At 41.8% G+C, this 19760-nt stretch overlaps 1 protein-coding gene and 1 long non-coding RNA gene across 6 annotated transcripts in view; both read left to right on the forward strand.

The window, feature by feature from the left end:
* LOC117939408 overlaps positions 1–2506 on the forward strand; it is a 6521-nt gene extending 4015 nt beyond the window's left edge. The window contains exon 3 of the long non-coding RNA XR_004655580.1: positions 2496–2506. This is a non-coding gene — a long non-coding RNA (uncharacterized LOC117939408). The remainder of the gene's footprint in view (positions 1–2495) is intronic.
* The window catches only part of LOC117939396 (receptor tyrosine-protein kinase erbB-4-like), a 238984-nt gene that overhangs the window by 104991 nt on the left and 114233 nt on the right, over positions 1–19760 (forward strand). For all 5 annotated transcript variants that reach the window (XM_034864733.1, XM_034864729.1, XM_034864730.1 and 2 more), the window contains one exon: positions 11734–11885. In XM_034864733.1, the coding sequence (XP_034720624.1) occupies positions 11734–11885 (152 nt within the window). The remainder of the gene's footprint in view (positions 1–11733; positions 11886–19760) is intronic.

A 19760-nucleotide genomic window follows, 5' to 3' on the forward strand; every position in this document is an offset into this window, starting at 1 on the left:
ACACACACACACACACACACACACACACACACACACACACACACACACACACACACACATACACACACCTAACATATCTGTCATACAAATGACCCCCACACCCACCTGTGTCAGTGTAGCAGGTGATATCCCAGCGCCCGCTGAGAAGTGATTGCCCTTTTGATGAAGGAGGGCCAGGATTTCTGTGTGTGTGGGCAAGGGGCTTGACTAGGGGTGTTGAAAATAATCATTGTATTGATGCATCGCGATACGGACGTGGGTGATTCTGCATCAATGCAGTGGCAGACAACAATCAATTATTGCCTGATGATGTCACTTGTTGATTTTCAGTTTGCTGCTTTTTTTGTTCATGGCTGTTTAGCGTTAACTTTTTAAGAACAGGCGCAGTAAAAATTAGAGTTTATATATATATATATATATATATATCTGACGGCTTGAATGTGTTGATGGAAACCACGGGTAGCAATATTTAATACATTTGAGGAGGTGGCGCATCGTGATGCATCGAGATATCGAATCGTATGGAATTGTGAGGCCAGTGAAGATTCACACCCCTAGCCTTGACACTCTTACCTCTAAGTGCATTTCATGATGTGGGAGTGTGTGTGATACAGACTTACATGGAATGATATTCATGGGGACCGCAAGGGCTGAGGATTAAGATACATGGGAATGCCCCGTGGGAGAGTGAGAGTGAGAGTGAGAGAGAGAGAGAGAGAGAGAGAGAGAGAAGAGGGGGAAATGACGGGAAGAGATGCAGAAAGAAAGACATATTGAAAAAAAGGAGAGAAAAGCTAAAAAAAAATCAGAAGGGCAAAGAGGAAGAGGAGGTGGGAAGAAGAGCTACAGGGTGGCAGTCTGTGAGCATTGGAGAGGAAGAGACCCTGCTGGGATATGATTGATGGCTCTGGCCCCCCTCTAGCCCCGATCAGCCGCCAAGACCTGTTGGGGACAATTTGAAGTTAAACTCGCAGGGAAGTGGGGACGCGCTGATAAGCAAAAAACTAAAAATAAATCCTCTAATGGGGTGTTCTTGTTTCTGTCTGAATAGATTCCGTAGTACATCTCAGGTTCCTTCTCCCCCTCTCCAATGTATCTTATGTACTATTTTAATGTTCTTAGCAATTTTAAAATGCTCTACATTGATCATCAAGTCAGTCAGACAGCTTCGTGCTGATAAAAAAAAAAAAACCTGCGCTAATTTATGTCTTCAACTGTTACCGTGCACTCACAGCAATGGGTTTAATGAGCAGTAGCAAACAATTTGCACCCTCCCCCCTCCTTCCCCCTGTGTTTTAGCTCTCAGGCTACATCTGGTCTTGCCTTGCCCTCTGATTGGTGGAACAGAATGTAACATAAGGGATTCCATAACAGGAGGCAGACGGACTTTGTGTTTGCTAATTGAATAAGCTCCTTTCAAACATTCATCTTTTGTGGGATGTTTTCTTCTCGGTCTTCATCGCTGACAGAGACACACACCAACAAAAAAAGGAGGCCACGGCATTTCAATCACCAAAACAGATATGAAAAATGCAGGTGAATAGTTTAAATTATTGCTAATGCAAGTAAAGAAAAGTCAAAGTTTTTTTGGATTAACAGACTGTCGCGTCAGGCAGCAAGCACCTTCAGAGATAAGGATGTGGAGAGGAGGGCTGATTAGGAATAGATTAACCTACTTCTTCAAACAGACACAGGTACTTCCACATTTCCAACAAAGTTAAGACAAATGTGTCTGTACTTTCTTGTATTACCGTTCTATTAACCAAGGGCAACCTGCTAGCCTCTAAAAAGTAAATTTAATTTGTACTTCCAGTCATTTTGTAAGAGTAGGTGATTTTTTTTCATGATATTGGGTATCTCATTTTGGAATGAAACTTAATTTAATTTACAGTAAGCCCATGTTAGAGCTGAGCCTATAAGCTCCATGGCTGCCTCGTCAGCCCCACCTCAGGACTGTGTGTGACTTCTGAGCAGCAAAGGGGATGAGGATGATGATGATGAGGATGATGATGATGATGGTGGGAGTAATGATGAGCGGGGATGAAGGCTGGTAGGCCCAGTAATAACCGTCCACCACTGTGGTCCAGGCTGCTTGAAGCCAGGCGTGTGGGAGGGTGTCGGCCGAGGTGCTGCGTGTGTGTGTGTGTTTGTGTGTGTGAGATGAAGGGATGGATATTGGCTTCACATGGATAGAATTGCAGCCTGAAATGAAGGAGTTTTCAGGCACATACTGTACATCTACGGGTAAGGCCAGCAGTTGTTTTTTTTACCAATTTTGTGTGGTCTAGACCTACTTTATCTGTAAAATGTCCTGAGATAACTTCCGTTATGATTTTACACCATACATACAATTACATGTAATTTAATTGATAATTAATTGGAGTAGAGGTTGACCGATTAATTGGCCGGCCAAATAATTGACAATTTTTTACATAATCGGCATTGACTAGTATATCAAGCCAATTAATAGGCAGGCACATCTGTAGACAGCCTAGTAATAAAACATGAATACTCGACATTTTTTACAACGCACCCAGACCAGCTGCCACCAGCCCTTCCCCTCGTAAAGTCTGTGTGCATGACAACGTCACCAACGTTGCACTTCAACTCAGACGCTATCGTTGGTAGAAGCATGGTGCTGGTGTTCTTGCCGGGGGATTAACTGTGCTACTACTGAAACCGCAGAAACACCGCGGCCACACCGCTGTGAAAGCTCACCGGACTTATCATTTATCAGAGTTTGGTTGTTACCCGTGTCCGTGGCAGTCTCATCTACTCCATATCTTTATAATGGAGCCAACCGGAGCTAACTGGAGCTAACCGCACACGCAGTTAATCGTTGCTAACCGAGTCTTCTGTTCTGCATGCATTTATCCATAAACTGCATTTATGGACTCGAGCATGAATAAAGACCTTTGTTTTATTAAATTGGCTAGACAGCTTTTAAATTACAACTCTTTGAGGAACTTTCTGTTATCATGTGTGTTCTTTATACATTATTTATACCATTAAAATATATAATATATTATTGTTACATGTAATCTTTTAAAAAGAGGTTTAAAAAAACAAGCGAATATCGGCCATAATGACAGCTTTGTTGACCATCGGCTGACCCTGATTTCTAAAGATTGGCCAGAGAAAAAACCATATAGGTCAACCTCTACGTTGGATTTGTCTTATAAACAAACAAAAGCTATGTTTACATCATTTAACTGTATGCTTACTAGCTGTCATTTGAAGTGTTAGCAACGGTGACTGAGAATGGGAGTTTCTGAGTTCACGTTTTCATCTTCATGGCTGAACACGAGTGCAGTGGGAAAGAAATGTCCTTTGAGCTGCGTTCCCCTTTAAATGCGTAAAGGATCATGCTGTTACGTGTGTCCTCGTCCTGCACTCATCGAATGTATGCTATGCTGGACAATGACCTTTGTTTTGTCACAAAAATACTAATTTCAGTAGGGTGCTGTGCCATTACTTAACAAAACCCAAACAAAAAGCTTTCCCTCCTTTCTCAAAACCTGCATCACTGCCCACCTCTCGCACAATCTCATTCTTGCAGAAAATACCATCATACACACTGTTACCAAACCTCCTTATAAATCCACAGCGAGGTTTAACAGATAATTTATCACTGCAGACTTTGCAGTTTTGCTTCAGTGTGAAGAAATCGCTTTCTTTTCTCTCAGGAAATAACATTTCAAGTGTTTGTGAGCTCCAGGACGAGCTGCGTATGGATGTTTGCCCCTTGTGCTGTTAAAATTGATAGCTCCAAACTTTAACATCATACACACCGTTTATCTGGTGGACACTTGAGATATTAGTCTTGTAGTCTAAGAAGCAAATAGGCTCGTAATGTGACTGTAGCTAGCTGAGCTAAAGGCAGATAAGACAATGTCTTAGAAAACAGCAGTCGGTGACATTAAATAACGGTTTGTTTGTTGCTGAAGTCACGTGGTCAAATTGAAATGATTTGTTTAAAATGTAATAACAAGAACTTATTTGACCAGTTAATTGCTGTTAACAACAAGAAAGAAGAACCACGAGATGGCAGACTTTACAACGACATTGAATGCACCATGAGGTCACGTGGTGCAATTGCTCATGAATAGTAATGAGCTCAGGCAACATGACCTCACACTGACCAGCTTTTGTAATTGGCCTGATTTCTTCTCCTAATTCTCTTCAGTGGCAAGAGCTGACAGAGGAGGTAGCAGTTCATTTTCCCATTCACCACATAACACAAATACATATTTCAAAACATGCAAGTAAAAAATGGTTTTGTATTGCGGGGCACCTTTAAGCCTGCTAACATTACTAGCTAACAGTACGTTTACAATACCTGCAGCCAAGTGTAGTGATGCTTCTATTGCCTCTAATGTCCCTTTCAGAGCAAGAGAGAGCAGCAGTGGCATTTAAGTGGCTCTGAACCTGGGTTGTCTTTTGGTCCGGTAAAAATAGCTGGTTTAGGAACCAGCGCCATATTGGGGCTCAGTCCCTAACCCTACCACTCAGTCAGCCATAACGGCTTAAAACCCAAAGGTTAAAACCTTTTTATTACGGTTTAAATAATATACTCCGACTTCTAGCACCTCATAGTCTTGATTTTCTAACAAAAATGAAGGAAGAAAGACAGAAGAAGTCAGACTTGTGCAACACGTGATTGTTTCGGAGGATATTCAAGTCTTATTAGGTATCAGATGCCACATTGTCTACGTCTGATGTAGAACAACAGAGCATAATTTAATATTTGTTAATATCTGTGCATTATTTGGCATTAAATCCAACCCTGTTTTGATAGTATTAATATACTGCATTTTTTCTTTTATAGCCATCTGTATATTTAAATTCATGAATTATCTATAATGTATAGTAGTTTATATTGGTTGTGATCTGCTGTTTTTTCGCCGGATCAAGATTGCTTACCTCTGCATCGGGGATTCACAGGAAAACAATGCATACATGGAATAAGTCATTGCAAATGGCGAGTCAAATTTTAAGACAAGATAAGAGAAGATGACTGATGGAAAAACGAGACAGTTTGAGCCAAAAACTGCATGAGGAGGACAGAAACCTGATAAGAGAGCAGACGCTGACAGAATAAAAGCTCAAGAAAAGGCAGCGATGTGAAGGAGAAGAGATGAAGTGAGAAATGAGAACAAGCACAGCTCAATATGTCAGTGTGAAGAATTGCGGAGGTTATTGTGTGCCTTTGTCTCTCATTCAAAATTGAAGATTAACTGACATGCGGCACAAGAATGGGACAGTTGGGTGTAGTTGAGGAAAATATTGTGGGTGGGTTTACAAAATGTACATTTCAGTGACACGTGTCAATGAAACGTACATTTTTTAAACCCACCCACAATTTTGTCCTAAACCAAACCGAACTGTCCCATTCTTGAATTGGACACAAACCCCGGTCCCCTGTGTTGTTTTCACCCATCCACCACCTCCCGACATGCCTCCTTAAGCAGATTTTTGGGCTTTCATACTACTCACTACCATTTTTAATACTACGTCATACTATGCCCACACAGACACTATAGGTTGATTTTTGCGTTGATGTCTAATGCTTAGAGCCACTGACCAAGCGACAGTATTTGAGTTTGGGAATGGAATTGTTCCTGTCCTTTATTAACCCATGCAGCTTGTTTTTAACACAAGGATGCTGCCTCATTGTTACTAAACTCTGTTCCAAAAAGAACGGTGGGAGACAGGATTAAGTTGTAATTCAATTTAGGGAGATTACATTCAGTCAGTTTTAGCAAGTAAAGCTACTTGAAGGGATACACCAGAAAACAGGGTTATGCAGCTCAGATTTTTTTTTTTCATTCTCTTTAATTCAATGCACATGCATGCATTTACACACACACACACACACATACACACACATACACACACACAGGCGCACACACACAGGCACACACACGCCTCATGGCGCCAGCACACATATACTTCTCACAAATGGACACAAAAGACATTAAATGCACACATTGTATTCTGTATTTGAAGTAGTCCGAGACCAAATCATCTCTGCCTATAAATGTTGCCAACTCATGCCTTTTCTTTTTTATTGCTCATTATCTATTAGTTATAAAGACATGGCTGTCATAAAATTGAATGAGGAAACTGACCCTCTAGGGAAGCCATTGAGGCATGGGAGTCTGGTTTTTGCACTGCTGGACTGCTGAGTGCATGACAATCCCCAAGAATTGTTCTACATAATAATATTGCCAAGAGCTCACTTCTTCTTTTCTTTCTAGTGTTTATTTTTCCTGTTGGCTGCTCTGTTGCTTCCCTGTTCTTCCGTCTGCATTCCTCTTCCTGTCTGTATGACCATTTTCTTTCTTTCTGTTTTGCCTTTATTTTTCTACTAATTCTGGTATGTCTGTCATTCTTGCTCTAATAAGCTCCCCCCCAACAGTAACTGACCTAATGGAATGGAGTGTTTTTTATTTAAAGGTGACTTGCCACACAACACCATTTTTACTTGGAAATTTATAAATATGTTTCGTCTACATGTATGTGTGTTATGTGTTGAATGTGAAGATGAACTGCTACCTCCTCTGTCAGTTCTAGCCAATGAAAAGAAACAAGAGGAGAAATCGGACCAATTACAACAACTGGTCAGTCTGACGTCATGTTGCCTGAGCTTATCGCTATTTATGAGTTCTCCCAGTTGTGCTGGGTAATGGATGCTGATAGCCAGGCTCTCATTGGTTAGCTGTTAGCCAATCAGAGTCGAGCCGCTTAGCTCATTTAATATGAATGAAAATTGGAACAAATGGAGCTGAGTCTTCCTGCAGGCTTTCTATACCATGCTAGAAAGGTTTGAAACAAGGTAACTAAAACATTTTTTACAAGAAATGTGTCCATGGTAGAACTGCACACATTACTACAAAGTAATGAAATCCGTGTGCCAGGGTGGGCACAGGGTGTCCATCTTGGTGCTGTACAGAATGAGTGGAAAGCAGCCTGTGAGGTGTCCTGCTATATGATTCAATGGCCACCTGCCAGCCAATTACATTTTTCCTTTCTCCATGATGATAGAAATGCTGTCACGAGGAATGAGGCCGGGGCAGCTGTTTTTCTAGTTTCAAATGGAACAGTGTTGGTATCTATAATAAAAAAAAAAAAACTAGTTTCAAAATAAAACAACCCTTATGAACTGTCAAACTTGTAATATGTAATGCAGTATTTTTTGGTATGTATGGTAAAAACTAAACGGAAACCACTTGGATTAGGTCAGAGAAGCGTAACTGTCATGGTTTAAAGAAGTCAAAGTTGGTGTTGGGTAAAAGGCAGGGTTCAAACTAGAGGGTGATGCTTTTTCGGGACTCCCCTGCCGGTGTGGCAGTCAATTTCACGGTTGGTAACGCGATGGGGTCGGAATAGAACATAGAAATGAACGGGAGCGGAACAGAGGAATGTGTTTTGAGTGTGAGAAGTTCTCCGTTAGGAATTCCGTAATGAACTTGCCTAGGCCCGCTGGTCAGGCTATATAGTGTAGCCTAAATTTCCGAGGCAACCTCAGTGATTTGACCGCGATTATCCGGACGCACACACACGCAACATACACTGGCTAGTTATCTTCCAGACAACAACGGACAACGTCTCTTTTTCTCTTTTCTGCTGGGTAGCACACAAGCATGCTCGCTGTATGAAGCACGTGTCCGCGACAGAGTTCGCGACAGAGTCCGCGACAGAGTACGCGACAGAGTCCGCGACAGAGTGTCATAACTTTAGACAACATAGGGAACAAATCAGTCACATGATCGTAGTATTTTCGTGGGCTCAGTATGAGATGGGAGCGACAATTTATTCCTGTGTCACCTTCAAGACTCTGGTTTGTCAGTATGCTGTTGTAATGCCCCTAAATGGAACTAAAGCATATAGCTTTTACTGTATGTCTTTTTTTCTAGCCGTGTTTACTATTATGTCATGCTCTATCTTTCTTATTAATAAATGAGCTGGGGCATGCTGCCTTGCCTCTCTTTATCTTTGACACAACTGTAGAGATTGTCTGCCTATTGTCCTGATTGGCAGATATATGCTCCCCCACCACACACAGACACACACACACACACACACACACACACACACACACACACACACACACACACACACACACACACAGGCGCTGTCAAGTGGACATGGCCCTGTGTCACTGATGCATTACCAGGGAAAAAGGCAACGGCTCAATACTTGCATTGTCCACCGCTGAGCCTAAGAGAGAGAAGACTGGAGGGAGGGCTGAGACAGAGAAATGGATAGGTAAGGGGAGAAAAAAGAAATTAGGAAAAGAGAGAGAGAAAGAGGTAGAGCGGATGGATCCAGACACTTGAGACACTTCAAAATGAGCCCAGAGAAAAGAGCATTTACAGTAGAGCGTGTCAATATGAATGCTAATGCTCCTGGACGTCGTTCCCACACTCACAAATACAAGATTGGGTCTCTCTTTCTATCCCTGTCTCTCCCTCGCTCTCCTTCAATTCTATTTGCTTTACCTTGCTTACTCACCCTGAATGAGCACCATTTCTCTTTTTGTGTGTGTGTGTTTGTGTGTGTATGTTTTGCCGGCTGATATTGACTTTTGAGGGTTGTTTTCCCCTCACTTTTCACCTCTCCCCTCTGATCTTTTATCACCACACCCAGGCATAAACCCACACACACATCTCCGAGTAGGTTTCAATAACAGCTTATTACAGACGCCCGCTAACTTTTATCTCCACAAAGAAAAAGAACATCGCACACACATGCGTTTATCGAACCGACCAATTTTAAATCCTCGCGGACTTCCTGTGAGTTTGTAACCGCTCTTGAATCGTTCCGTCAAATAACTCATCTCTGTGTGTGGTCAGCAAATCTCATTTATCACCATAGCTCAGGCCCCCTCCCTGTCATTCTGCTCCGCACAACCTGTACCCGCAGCAATATGGAGGATCACAGAGGAGAGGAAGCGCACTCATCATTGCACAGCCAACGATCCATAAAGCAATATGGGAGTTTACGAGCTCTCAATGTTGTTCAATATAAGGGCAAGTTCAACTATGCAATAGGCCATTGCTTTCCTCGTTTTGTCCTCTCTGTCTGAAGTTCTTGTACTTGGATGGGGAGAATAGGAATCTTGGCTTATTAAGAATATACGGCTTGTGTATTTAAAGGACGTGAGAAAAGGTATAATGTAAATGAATGATGCTACCATAGAAAATAAACTCAAAGATCATCAATCATTGAAAACCAGCAAATATCCACACCTGAGAAGACTGACACCTTTTTGGAACCTTTTAGCCACAGTAATGACTTAAAATTTTATCATCAAAACTAGTTTGAGATTTTGTTTCATTGCAGCTTTAATTCATCTCAAGTAAAAACAATGTTCAGTACAATGCAGTGCAACAAACACGTCTCAAATCTGTAATTTTTATGTTTTTGTAGTTCATTTCAAGCAGAGGGACTCTCAAATGACAAGTGCAGGGAACCTTGATAGTGGAGGAGATTGACATTGCAGGTGTAAGATTTTAAGGAGAGGTGTTAACAATGAATCAGAATACTTTCCGATAAAGGCCAGAGCGATGTAAAAATTACAGCTCTCAATAAGCAGAATCCGACAAATATATAGTGGTACATCTCTTTAATCTTCAACATAAACTAAAGTATACTTTTACACCACAGCGTCCAGTGTTGTTTCAGCCTTCGCTGTTGCGTTTCTGGGCAGTTATTACATGCAAAAATGCAATTATATGTCTTGTCAAGTGTTTAAAACAAACAATGTCCTATTGTGTGTAAGACACTCACTTAGACACCCGTCTGGACCAAACCCTGAAGCTAGTCAACTTCTTTTTAGCAGAAATGGGAAGGTTATATTTCTGCTGCATGCCGTCTTAAAATGACAAAAGAATAAGTCTGAATATATCGTTAGACTAAGAATGTGAGGAGCGATGGGAACCAAACCCATTTTAATGTTAATTAAAATTCAGGTTTAGAAGTAAGACCTCTTCAAAGTTGAAGAGCTGACAAACTTTAATGAGTGGTTTAATTACATTGAGCCAAACTCCATTCCAGTGCCTACCGCACACAAACCTCCAGTCATGCCCGTGGCAATGCGGCGATGACGGTGCCAGCTGAACGGAGCAGATGGTAGCGGGACTGAGGCTGGGGAGGCTGACTGACTGACTGGTGGAAAGGCTGGCAGGGATGGAAAGAGTGCTTTATGGAAATAGACGGAACTAATTACAGTGGTAGCCGCTGCATTAGTTGATTCATGTCAATTTACTATTAGCGCTGCGAACAAACACAGTCATTTACAGAACCTCTATGTTGTAATGTGTTTCTGCAAAGAGTTGAAAAGCAGATGCGTAGTTGAGTTGTGTTTTTTGTGTGTACCTTTTTTTCATTGTGATCGTGACACTTCTAGAGATCAGGAGTTAAGTGTGCCATTGTTGTCCTTTCAGACTGTTTCTATTGTCAGCCATTCAGAAGGCCACTTGGTTTTTGTGCATTTCTCAAGCTCCTTTTAACAGTTACTTTTAAGGGAGGATATGTAATGACGCATAAGGACAACTGTCTGGCTTCATGTCTGCTTTACAAATCCATGAGGAGCAACATTAGTAACTTGCAACTGGCTATAATGACAAGTGGAACTCCTTATACATCTGCTTTAGTTGTCAGTACCATTAGCGTGGATTGGTAAAAGCATGTTTGCCAAAAGGGTGTGTGTGTGTGTGTGTGTGTGTGTGTGTGTGTGTGTGTGTGTGTGTCTGCGCATTTCTGCGCTTTTCATGCTAAAATGTACTACTTTCTAATTGCCTGGCCTTCCCACGAACTCACTATAATATCTTCAAAGTCTTGTAATTTTGTGAAACCCTCAGTAAAGGTCAACCGATGCAATTTAAATGTCTTTGATTAAACGGTGTGCTGGTGCCAGACCCGGACTGTAGGTCACTGCCTCAGAGAAATGATATTCACCCTTCTCACCCCACTTGGCCCTCCCCATGTCTCAACTCTAGCAGCTCTCCACTTGTCAGGGGTCACGTCTGCACTCTTTTTTTAGCAATTTACGTAATCTCCTGACCCATTCTTTCTCTACCACTGTTCCCTCTGTCCGTCGATCCTTCTCTGCATTTCTTTCTTTCCCTCTGTTTGTATCTCATATTCACACACCGTATAGTTCTAATCCCGAAATCCCCTATCCTGCCTGAATGTCTATTTTTCTGCCCTCCTTATCTCACTCTGAATTCATTATCTCACTGATACTAACTGTTTCTCTGAGACTGTGCTTTACAGCAGTCATTGAACCATGCATCTATAGTCTGGCATTTTAGCTAAAACCTGAGTAAGTGCAGTCAAAATAAACCCGGGGAAAAGAGATGTATCTTATATAAAACTTACCACTGAAAACAAAATGCAATATTAAAATTACCTAGTTTAGCTGGTTGACTGACCTTTTAAATATTAAGCAGCTACAGTATGTTAGCCTACAGTGTGTGATCCATTTAGCTTTCAAGATTTTACATTTCAAGATAATGATTGTTGTTGTCATGAATGACCATAACTTGTTAATTATACTTTTTATTCAAAGTACTTTCCTTAAACTGTAATTCCATACGCTGAGTTGTTTAGCCCTGTCCATAGAAGTCAAACTTTTTGAATGTGACATCATATTACAAAGTGCAAATTTGCTCGATGCGACAATTTGCCTCTGAAGTGACCCCGTTTTTCTGCCCCTGTCTCCAGTTTGTCCCGGCACGGAGAACAAGTTGAGCACTCTGTCTGACCTGGACCAGCAGTACCGCACCCTGAAGAAGCTCTACGAGAACTGTGAAGTCGTGATGGGCAATTTGGAGATTACCAGCATCGATCGAAACCGCAACCTCTCCTTCCTCAAGGTATGAACGTTGAAACCTTTGTTTCCTCTGGCAGATATTCACAACATTGTACTGCATCTGCATTATTAAGGTAAAAAGAAGCACTCAACACTGTGTATTCGGGACCATGGAGAGAAAGATCGGAAAAGAAAGAGGTTGAATGTTTCCGGGAGAAACAGGGTTATTTCAGCACCTTGGATAGAGATGAAGGCTCGGCCACTCATTCACTTATTTTTTACTCATAATAGTGCACATTCAGTAGTTAAGGCTACAAAGAACAAAACTTGAGATTTTAGATGTTTCAACACCATGGACAGGGATGAACAATCTGCCCCTCATTCCCTTTTTTGACACCGTACACACTCAGTAGTTTAGGCTGTGGTGAGCAATAACTGCTTCAGCACCATGGATAGAGACATCAAGAGAAACAGAGATGGGATGGTTCAGTTCAGTTTAGGTTTAGAGTATGAAGGAGTTTTTTAGCTGAATTTGGGGCAGTTGTGGGATTACTAAAGGTGTAACAAGATTATAACGTTACGATATTTCCCGTCAAGGTTTATGTTGTCTCACAATGTCAGTACAAAAGTGCACAACTACATTGTTACTCCTGAGAACCTTTCACTGTGCTCATTTTTCCTTTTTTTGGGACTTTCAATTGAATGAAAGACTATATTTCCAGTCATATTTCACAATTAAACTTTTCTTTAAAGTATTGTTAAATCTCTTCTCGTTCTCGTGAACCCAATCTCGTGTCTCATCTCGTCTCGTGAGCTCAGTGTCTCGTCACACTCTTAGGAATTACCCTTAATTGTCTGTTTCTCTTTTACTGTACCAACTGTTTCTTTAAGCTTGGCCAAGCATTATGAAGTTAATTTCTGTTGGCAGGGAGGCACAGAAAGACTTAAATGAGATCTTCTCATTCTCACTAATAATGCACAAGAAATAAGTGAATTTGCATTTAAGGATGTCTGTTTTCATGTCTGTTGTAGCAGCTCCTTGTCGGGATTCATGTAATGCCATAACCTGCTTGGCTTGTTCACAAGAGTGGTAAAATAGTTGTTGAAGAATAGGCATCAATATCAACTCAACTAATTCTTTACTGTCACTACACTATACATTTACTATGCCTAAGACAAATTTCCCCTCGGGGACTATAAAGGGTGTTTATTCTATACACTGTAATGGATAAAATTACATATTTCAACTCTCAATAGTTGAATTACTCCTTTAAGAGACAACAGTCCTCCATGTTTTACATTTGCATTCAAGGCAGCTAATGTTGTTACAATATGTAACCAGCAATAAGTTCAGCATCTTGTTAAGAGAACGTGTGAATAATAATTAAAGCCCTTTTGCCAGCACAATACAACACTATACACAGTGTTGGGGAGTAACAGAATAAATGTCCCGGCGTCTTAGAATGTATTCAGAATACAAATAATGAGTAACTGTACTCCATTACAGTCACAATTTAAATAGTTGGTATTTAGAATACAGTTACATTTGTTGTTAAAATCAATTGATTACATAATAATACGTCTCTGTTTCATGAGTTTATTCACCGTCTAAATAAATAAAGGCAAATCCATGCATTTCCCAGATGGCCCAATATGAAAAGAAAAAAGTGAGCTCTTTGCGTGATCACTGACAGAGAAAGTAGAGATAGAGCCACAGGCACAACAGAGCCAAGGCAGGAATGTCTTTCTATCTTGGAAATTCAAACAGCATTTCACATTAAAGAAAGAACAGGGAGAACGACATATAACTGTGCAGTGCAACCTCTGCTTGCCATCAACCAACCTCCTTTCAGCATCCAAATTACTCCTGCTCCAACTTGAAGCGTGTTAAAGGAGGGTATTTTTTTAGCCGTTTGCTGTAGTTTTACTGGTCACCTTTCTATTTGATAGTTGTATCAGGTAGCTACCTGCTTAGTTGAAGTGTGACTTTATATTCCTTTTTATGCTGATTTACTAGCCACAGGGCCATTGAAAGACTGACTAGCCCCGGTTGACATGCTAACTAAAGTTAGCTAAAATTGGCTTTAGGTAACACCGCGGTTAGATTTTTGTAGGCTATGCAGTTCGGGACTCTAAAAAAAAAAATCAATCTGCTTGTTCATGTACACATTTAGCTAGTTGGAACATGTTTATTAAGCAGTATTTACTGACTGCATTCCTACACTTATAAAATGCTATTCAAGTGCAAGTGGAAGTAATCCAAGCATTTAGAATACGTTACTCAGATTGAGTAACGTAATAGAATACATTACAAATTACATTTTTGGGCATGTATTCTGTATTCTCTAGCAAAATATGTTTTGAAAGTATCCTTCCCAACACTGACTATAGAGTACAATAGAACTGATTATAAGGTTCAGTTTGGAATTACTGTGGAAGGCATGTCTGTGAGACACTGCAGGGAAATGAGCAGTAAAGTGCCATCGCCACTCCTCTCCAACACAGGGCTCTCTTGGGTGTGTAGCTGCTCTCTGTGATTGTGAGTCTTTGGGACAGTGGTTTAAAATTCACTTGTGCTTAGCATGTGCACATACTGTACGTGTCACTAGGCGCCATCCCTCCCCCTTGCTGTTTAATGAAGTGAGGTGTAGTCTAATTACTGGGCCAGCGCTATCAAATGAATACCATAAACAGTCCCATTAGGCCTAGCATCATTAGGGAAACAATTAGGCATCTGGGGGATGTTAAGTGGATGTGAGGGGGGTCAGGTTTCAGGAGCTGAGTGGTTTCCAAGGGAACTATGTAGCAATGATGCTATTAGTCACAAGAAATCAGAGAGACCCCACCCTAATTCTTAAGCTGGATGTGCTATAGTGTGAGGATGGAGAATTTGATGGTGTGGTGGTTTACTTTAACGGACAACTCCTTTTGATTTCCGGGGGTTTAAAATGAAGTATATTACAGTTTACGAACTTCAATCCCATGTTAAATAAGCTTGGAAAATTAAATGTATAACCTAATGTTTTTCATCTTACACTTTGCTGCAATTTTCAGTGCTGTATCATCGGCGCCTTGAACGCAAAGATGTCATGCAAAGTTCAATGTCGGTATTCATACATTATCCACACACACACACACGCACACACACCTAAAGGAGCACACATTTCAGCAAATACACCACGTGGCTTCATATATTCTGAGCTATAGGCTGGCTGGTGATGGCTAATGAGATGTGATGATCTTGGACTCTCTATACAAAAGAACAGCCTATGAGGTGCGTACAGTATGGAACAATATGGATGTGCGGAGTGCAGATAGAGAAAAGGAGGGAGGAGGGAGCGAGAGAAGAGCTAGAGGGTTGTCTTTTATGGCAGGCAAAAACAGCTGCTGTGCTGAAATTACAATGTTTAGCTGCCGTGCCGCAGGGTTGTCTGTTTGTGTCTGCATATATTGGTGTGTGTGTGTGTGTGTGTGTGTGTGTGTGTGTGTGTGTGTGTGTGTGAGGAGAGAGCAGGGATAGGTCCAACACAGGACAGAGATGGAGAGGGAGGGAGGAGGGGAGGGCAGGAACAGACATGGGGTTGATTTTTGCCTGCTGAGAGGCTGACAGTTAGATGGGTGACTTGGCTCTGCGGCCTCCTCAGGTCCAGCTTTCTTCCAAACCACATCTCTCTGATGTTCCCTCATTCTCTGCCTTCCTTCTGTAGACCCAGCGTGAGTGCAAGATCACCAGCAATAAGAGGATAAAGTTAGTGTTACAGCCCAGTCTGTATCACATTTGGGTCAAATTATTTTTTTAACATTTTTGTTTCATCCAGCTTGTAGGCCCACATGAGTGGAGCTAATTCATGAAGTGCTTTTTTTAAATTCATTATCTAAGGTTGCATTATTTGTGTCTGACCTGAATTGACCTTTTGTTCTTTTGAACTGTTACGCAGTTTGAACCCCAGTTTTTCTTTCTCACATAACTTATGACTAAGATCAATTGCCTAATGTGTGGCTTTTTATGGCTTCAGGCTAGCTTAATGCCAAATTTATTGAATTACCATGGATACAGAGGTCAGCGAGGACTTCACATCAAATTCCATCTCATCCAGAGAATGGCAAGAATCCAAATTTTAGAACTGTTCAGGGCTCCTCAGAAGTACTTTTGATTGGGAAATGAAATGTTTTGTGAATACAGGCGCAGGTGTCTGAAGGGCATCACCGTGCTGCCGCCTGGCATACCCCCTCTGTCTGGTTTGCTGGCCGGCTCCCCTGCCCACTCTCTGTCTGTCTGTCTGTCAATCACAATAACCCATTTTCCTAGAAGAAAAGCAGGGAGTCGTGCCAAGTGGCCAGCAGTGGCCCACAACCAGCTAATGATGTCACCTAGGCTGAAGGACTCTTCATTAAAGCCGGATCAATCTGCCGGCTAGCACTGCAAAACACAGGGCGCAATGCCAGGGCTGCAGCTGAAAGCTGAGGGACCGGAGATGTCTGTCTATAAAGCCAGGATGTGTTTTAAAGTCTCAAACTTCCTCCCCAGATGAATTTATCACAAGTTTGGGCTACAAACACACGCACACACGCACACATGCGCCCGCTTCAGCCATAAAGAGAGATGAATGACACGGTCACAGAGGTGTATACACTTTGTCGACACGCAGACAAGAACACTATTTACAGAGCTTATCTCTGGCAAACAACAGCTGAGACAGACGTAAGTTAAAAGAAAGATACAGCTTTTATAATAAGTACTCATTTCCAAACCTTTATGGAAAGAAAAAAAACACAAGGGGTAGTGTGGATCCTGCGAGTTCAGTTCGCCACAGCCAGGCAACAGAGGAGAGAAAAAAATACAAAGAGAGGAGAGAAACATCCTTGCACCAAAGGCTTCCCTTTTTCCTTCGGCAGTATTTCAGCAACAAATGAAAGCGCTCAGCTATTCTACAACTCAGCTATTCTGCAGCTCAGCTATTCTCAAAGCTCACATGCTCAGAAATCTATTGTGGAGGCACGTATTCTGTGCTCTGCTGCATCATATGCTTAGCAAGCTACCAGTCTGTGTGTCTGTCTGTATGTCTGTCTTTGTGTGTGTGTGTGTGAGTGTGTGTGCTCTGTGCATTTACTTGCAGCATGCTGTGTAGATTTTAGGTGAACAGAGGTGGTAAAGTTGAGTCAAAGTGAGGTTACAAGATACACTTACCAGAGGGTAATGGTTGCTTATCTCAGAGTGTTCCTGTTTTATGAGATACTCTGATCCTTGTTTTTTTCAACGTCAGCTACAGTTTGCAGGATTTTGTCCTTGCTCTAACCTGATGAGATCAGCGTGCAAGTCAGAGATTACTGCTTCTCTGCATGTCATTATTCAGCACTCATCTGATCGCTCTTCTCTCTGTCTGAGAGTGAGACACTATGCCATTAATTTACTGTGAAGCAGTCATTCACACTTCACTCTATCACACTTGTTTCACCGTGTATGTCCTTCACCGGTGTTTGCCATTCACCCACCTTTCACCTACATTATATACTGTCCATACTTTTGTGTAAAGAAATGATTTCCCATGTATGGTTTGCAAGAACTTGACCGGCCAGCACAGAGCTGTGATGCCTGCAGACAGCGTCTAAAATTGAGTGGGAGGTCTTACCAGAAGAAGTAAGTGGAGGCCGCTACAGCAGCAGATTAAGGCACATGGTTTTGGTTTAGGAATGAAGTCTCTGAGGTGGACAAGGGGGACTATAGACCATATTATCTTACACACAAAACAGTCCCCCTAGACTGTTACTGCCCAGTGTCCTTATTCTTAGGGCAATGTAGTGTTTTGGAAAGTCAGTTTTCATGTCAGATGGTTTTCACATCATTCTATTATTTCCCAAATTAGTTCCTCACAACAATCTGAATCCATCGCTGTGTTGTTGGTCTCTGTGCTGCAGGCTTTTTGAGACTGAGGGTGAGGGTGAGACTGAGAAGGGAGCACAGTGAGAGCTGATATTTACATGGAGACAGAGAGGTAAAGGATGGGGCCAGCGAGGAGTTCAAGTGCTCCTCTCTCTCACTCTCTGCCCCCGCTCTATGTAAATGTTTCCCACTATTGTGCTCCATGCGGCACAATGGCTGTCACAGGGCCTCTTCACAAAATAATGAAACCATGCTCCTGAGCGACTGTTGGAGAGGGGCGTGCTAGCCTGGCCAATCGTAGTAGAGTTTCATTAGCCTCTGAACCAGCTGAGGAGCTCATAAAAGGTTGGGACTGTCGCCTGGAACGGGGGCTGTTAGCGCCTTGCGGGAGCCTGGCAGCGTCTTTATAATTACAGCTCTTAACGCTGCGAAAATTAGCACCCTGCTCGCTCCAGCCAGCACCCTGCCAGATCACAGTGGCACTACCCTGATGTATCTTATATCCTGTTAATTGTGGGGTTATAGAGGCGTAAAATCCAAGAGATGAAAACTATTACAATTTACTTTATTATATTTATTTTCCTTTTGCTTCCTCACCAATTTTATGCAGTTGAGTCGTTTGACCAGAGGGAAAGTGGGGGGAAAGTGTTTTATTAGGTAACACTAAAAACCCCAAAGCATAAATAATAGAAAAAAAAGCATACTTTTTATTAGTCCCTCAAGGGACCATTCAATTTTAAAACAACTCTGGTATTTTACACACACACACCCACACATGCACACACACACACACACAGAGGCCCAAAATGCTCAAACCGGAGCATTTTCAGAGCAATGGAAAGGCGCACCGAGCAGTGGGGGTTTAGTGCCTTCAGCAATTTGTAGAAATAGAAAACCAAAGGAAATCTACACTTGTTGGTACGGATGGCGTGTTGGACATGTGACATGATCTCATCCTGTTGGCTGTTTTTACAAATAAAGACCTTATAAAGGACCTTTTTAGGTAGGTGGACGTATGTTACTTGTTACTGTCATATTTATTATTTAAAAGTAAAAAAGTAGAAATTCTTTTTGTTAAAACTTTTGTTGAAAGATGACATTTTACCCAAATCCCTGATATAGGGTAACCATTTCTGCAGAGCTACAAACTGTTCGTGTGTGCACTTATTTCACACTCTTCTAAGCCATATAGGGGGACAAAAAAGTACAACCAAAAACATCTTGATGTTTGACATATGAACATGGACGGCATCTGTCATATCCCCCCTTTCTGTCTTTTTGATTGTCCATCAGGCCACGTCACTGTGTACTGCGACTGCTAAAAACGAGCTAGCATTAATTCAATTCAATTTTATTTATAGTATCAATTCATACCAAGAGTTATCTCGAGACACTTTACATTTAGAGTCGGTCTAGACCACACTCTATAATTTAAAGGTTCTAGTAGTTCCCAACTTTTTAGCTAACTGCCCTGTTGGACCTTCTGCCCCCAGGGGGGTTTGGTAGGTGGTACGACTGAGACACTGCTCCCGCTCATTACTGGACTCTGGTTGTCTCGCCTACAGCACTGGAGAGCCGTTGTGTCAGTGCAGAGTGAGGTGCAGACTGAGGCCAGAGTAACAGAATAAATGCAAACTCACACATATTCTTACCGCACATATTATGGAAACATATGCATGTACACACAAACACTAAACATGCATGCTCACAATCTGCCATCATGTATTCAGGATCCGATTGTCCTGCTCAACTATTCATGACTGCATGTGCGTGTTGGTGTGTGTGTATGTGTGTGTGTGTGTGTGTGTGTGTGTGGTCGGCTGCATGCCTGCTTTTTATGTGGGCCTGATCAAAGCAGACACGGTGCAGAGCAGAGGTCTCTGAGGTGAAATTAAAATCTTGCTTCTTCCACGTGGCGGAGGGGGAAAGTGATTACCGTTAAATTAAAAGGTACGACCATAAAAGCCCGCCATGAACGAACCCTTGCAATTCATCAAAATGATCCCACGGCGCGTCTTTTGCTTATCAAATTGTAAAATATTGTCCATGACACTGGCG

The sequence above is a fragment of the Etheostoma cragini genome, chromosome 24, assembly GCF_013103735.1.
Source record: "Etheostoma cragini isolate CJK2018 chromosome 24, CSU_Ecrag_1.0, whole genome shotgun sequence".
Lineage (NCBI taxonomy): Eukaryota > Metazoa > Chordata > Actinopteri > Perciformes > Percidae > Etheostoma > Etheostoma cragini.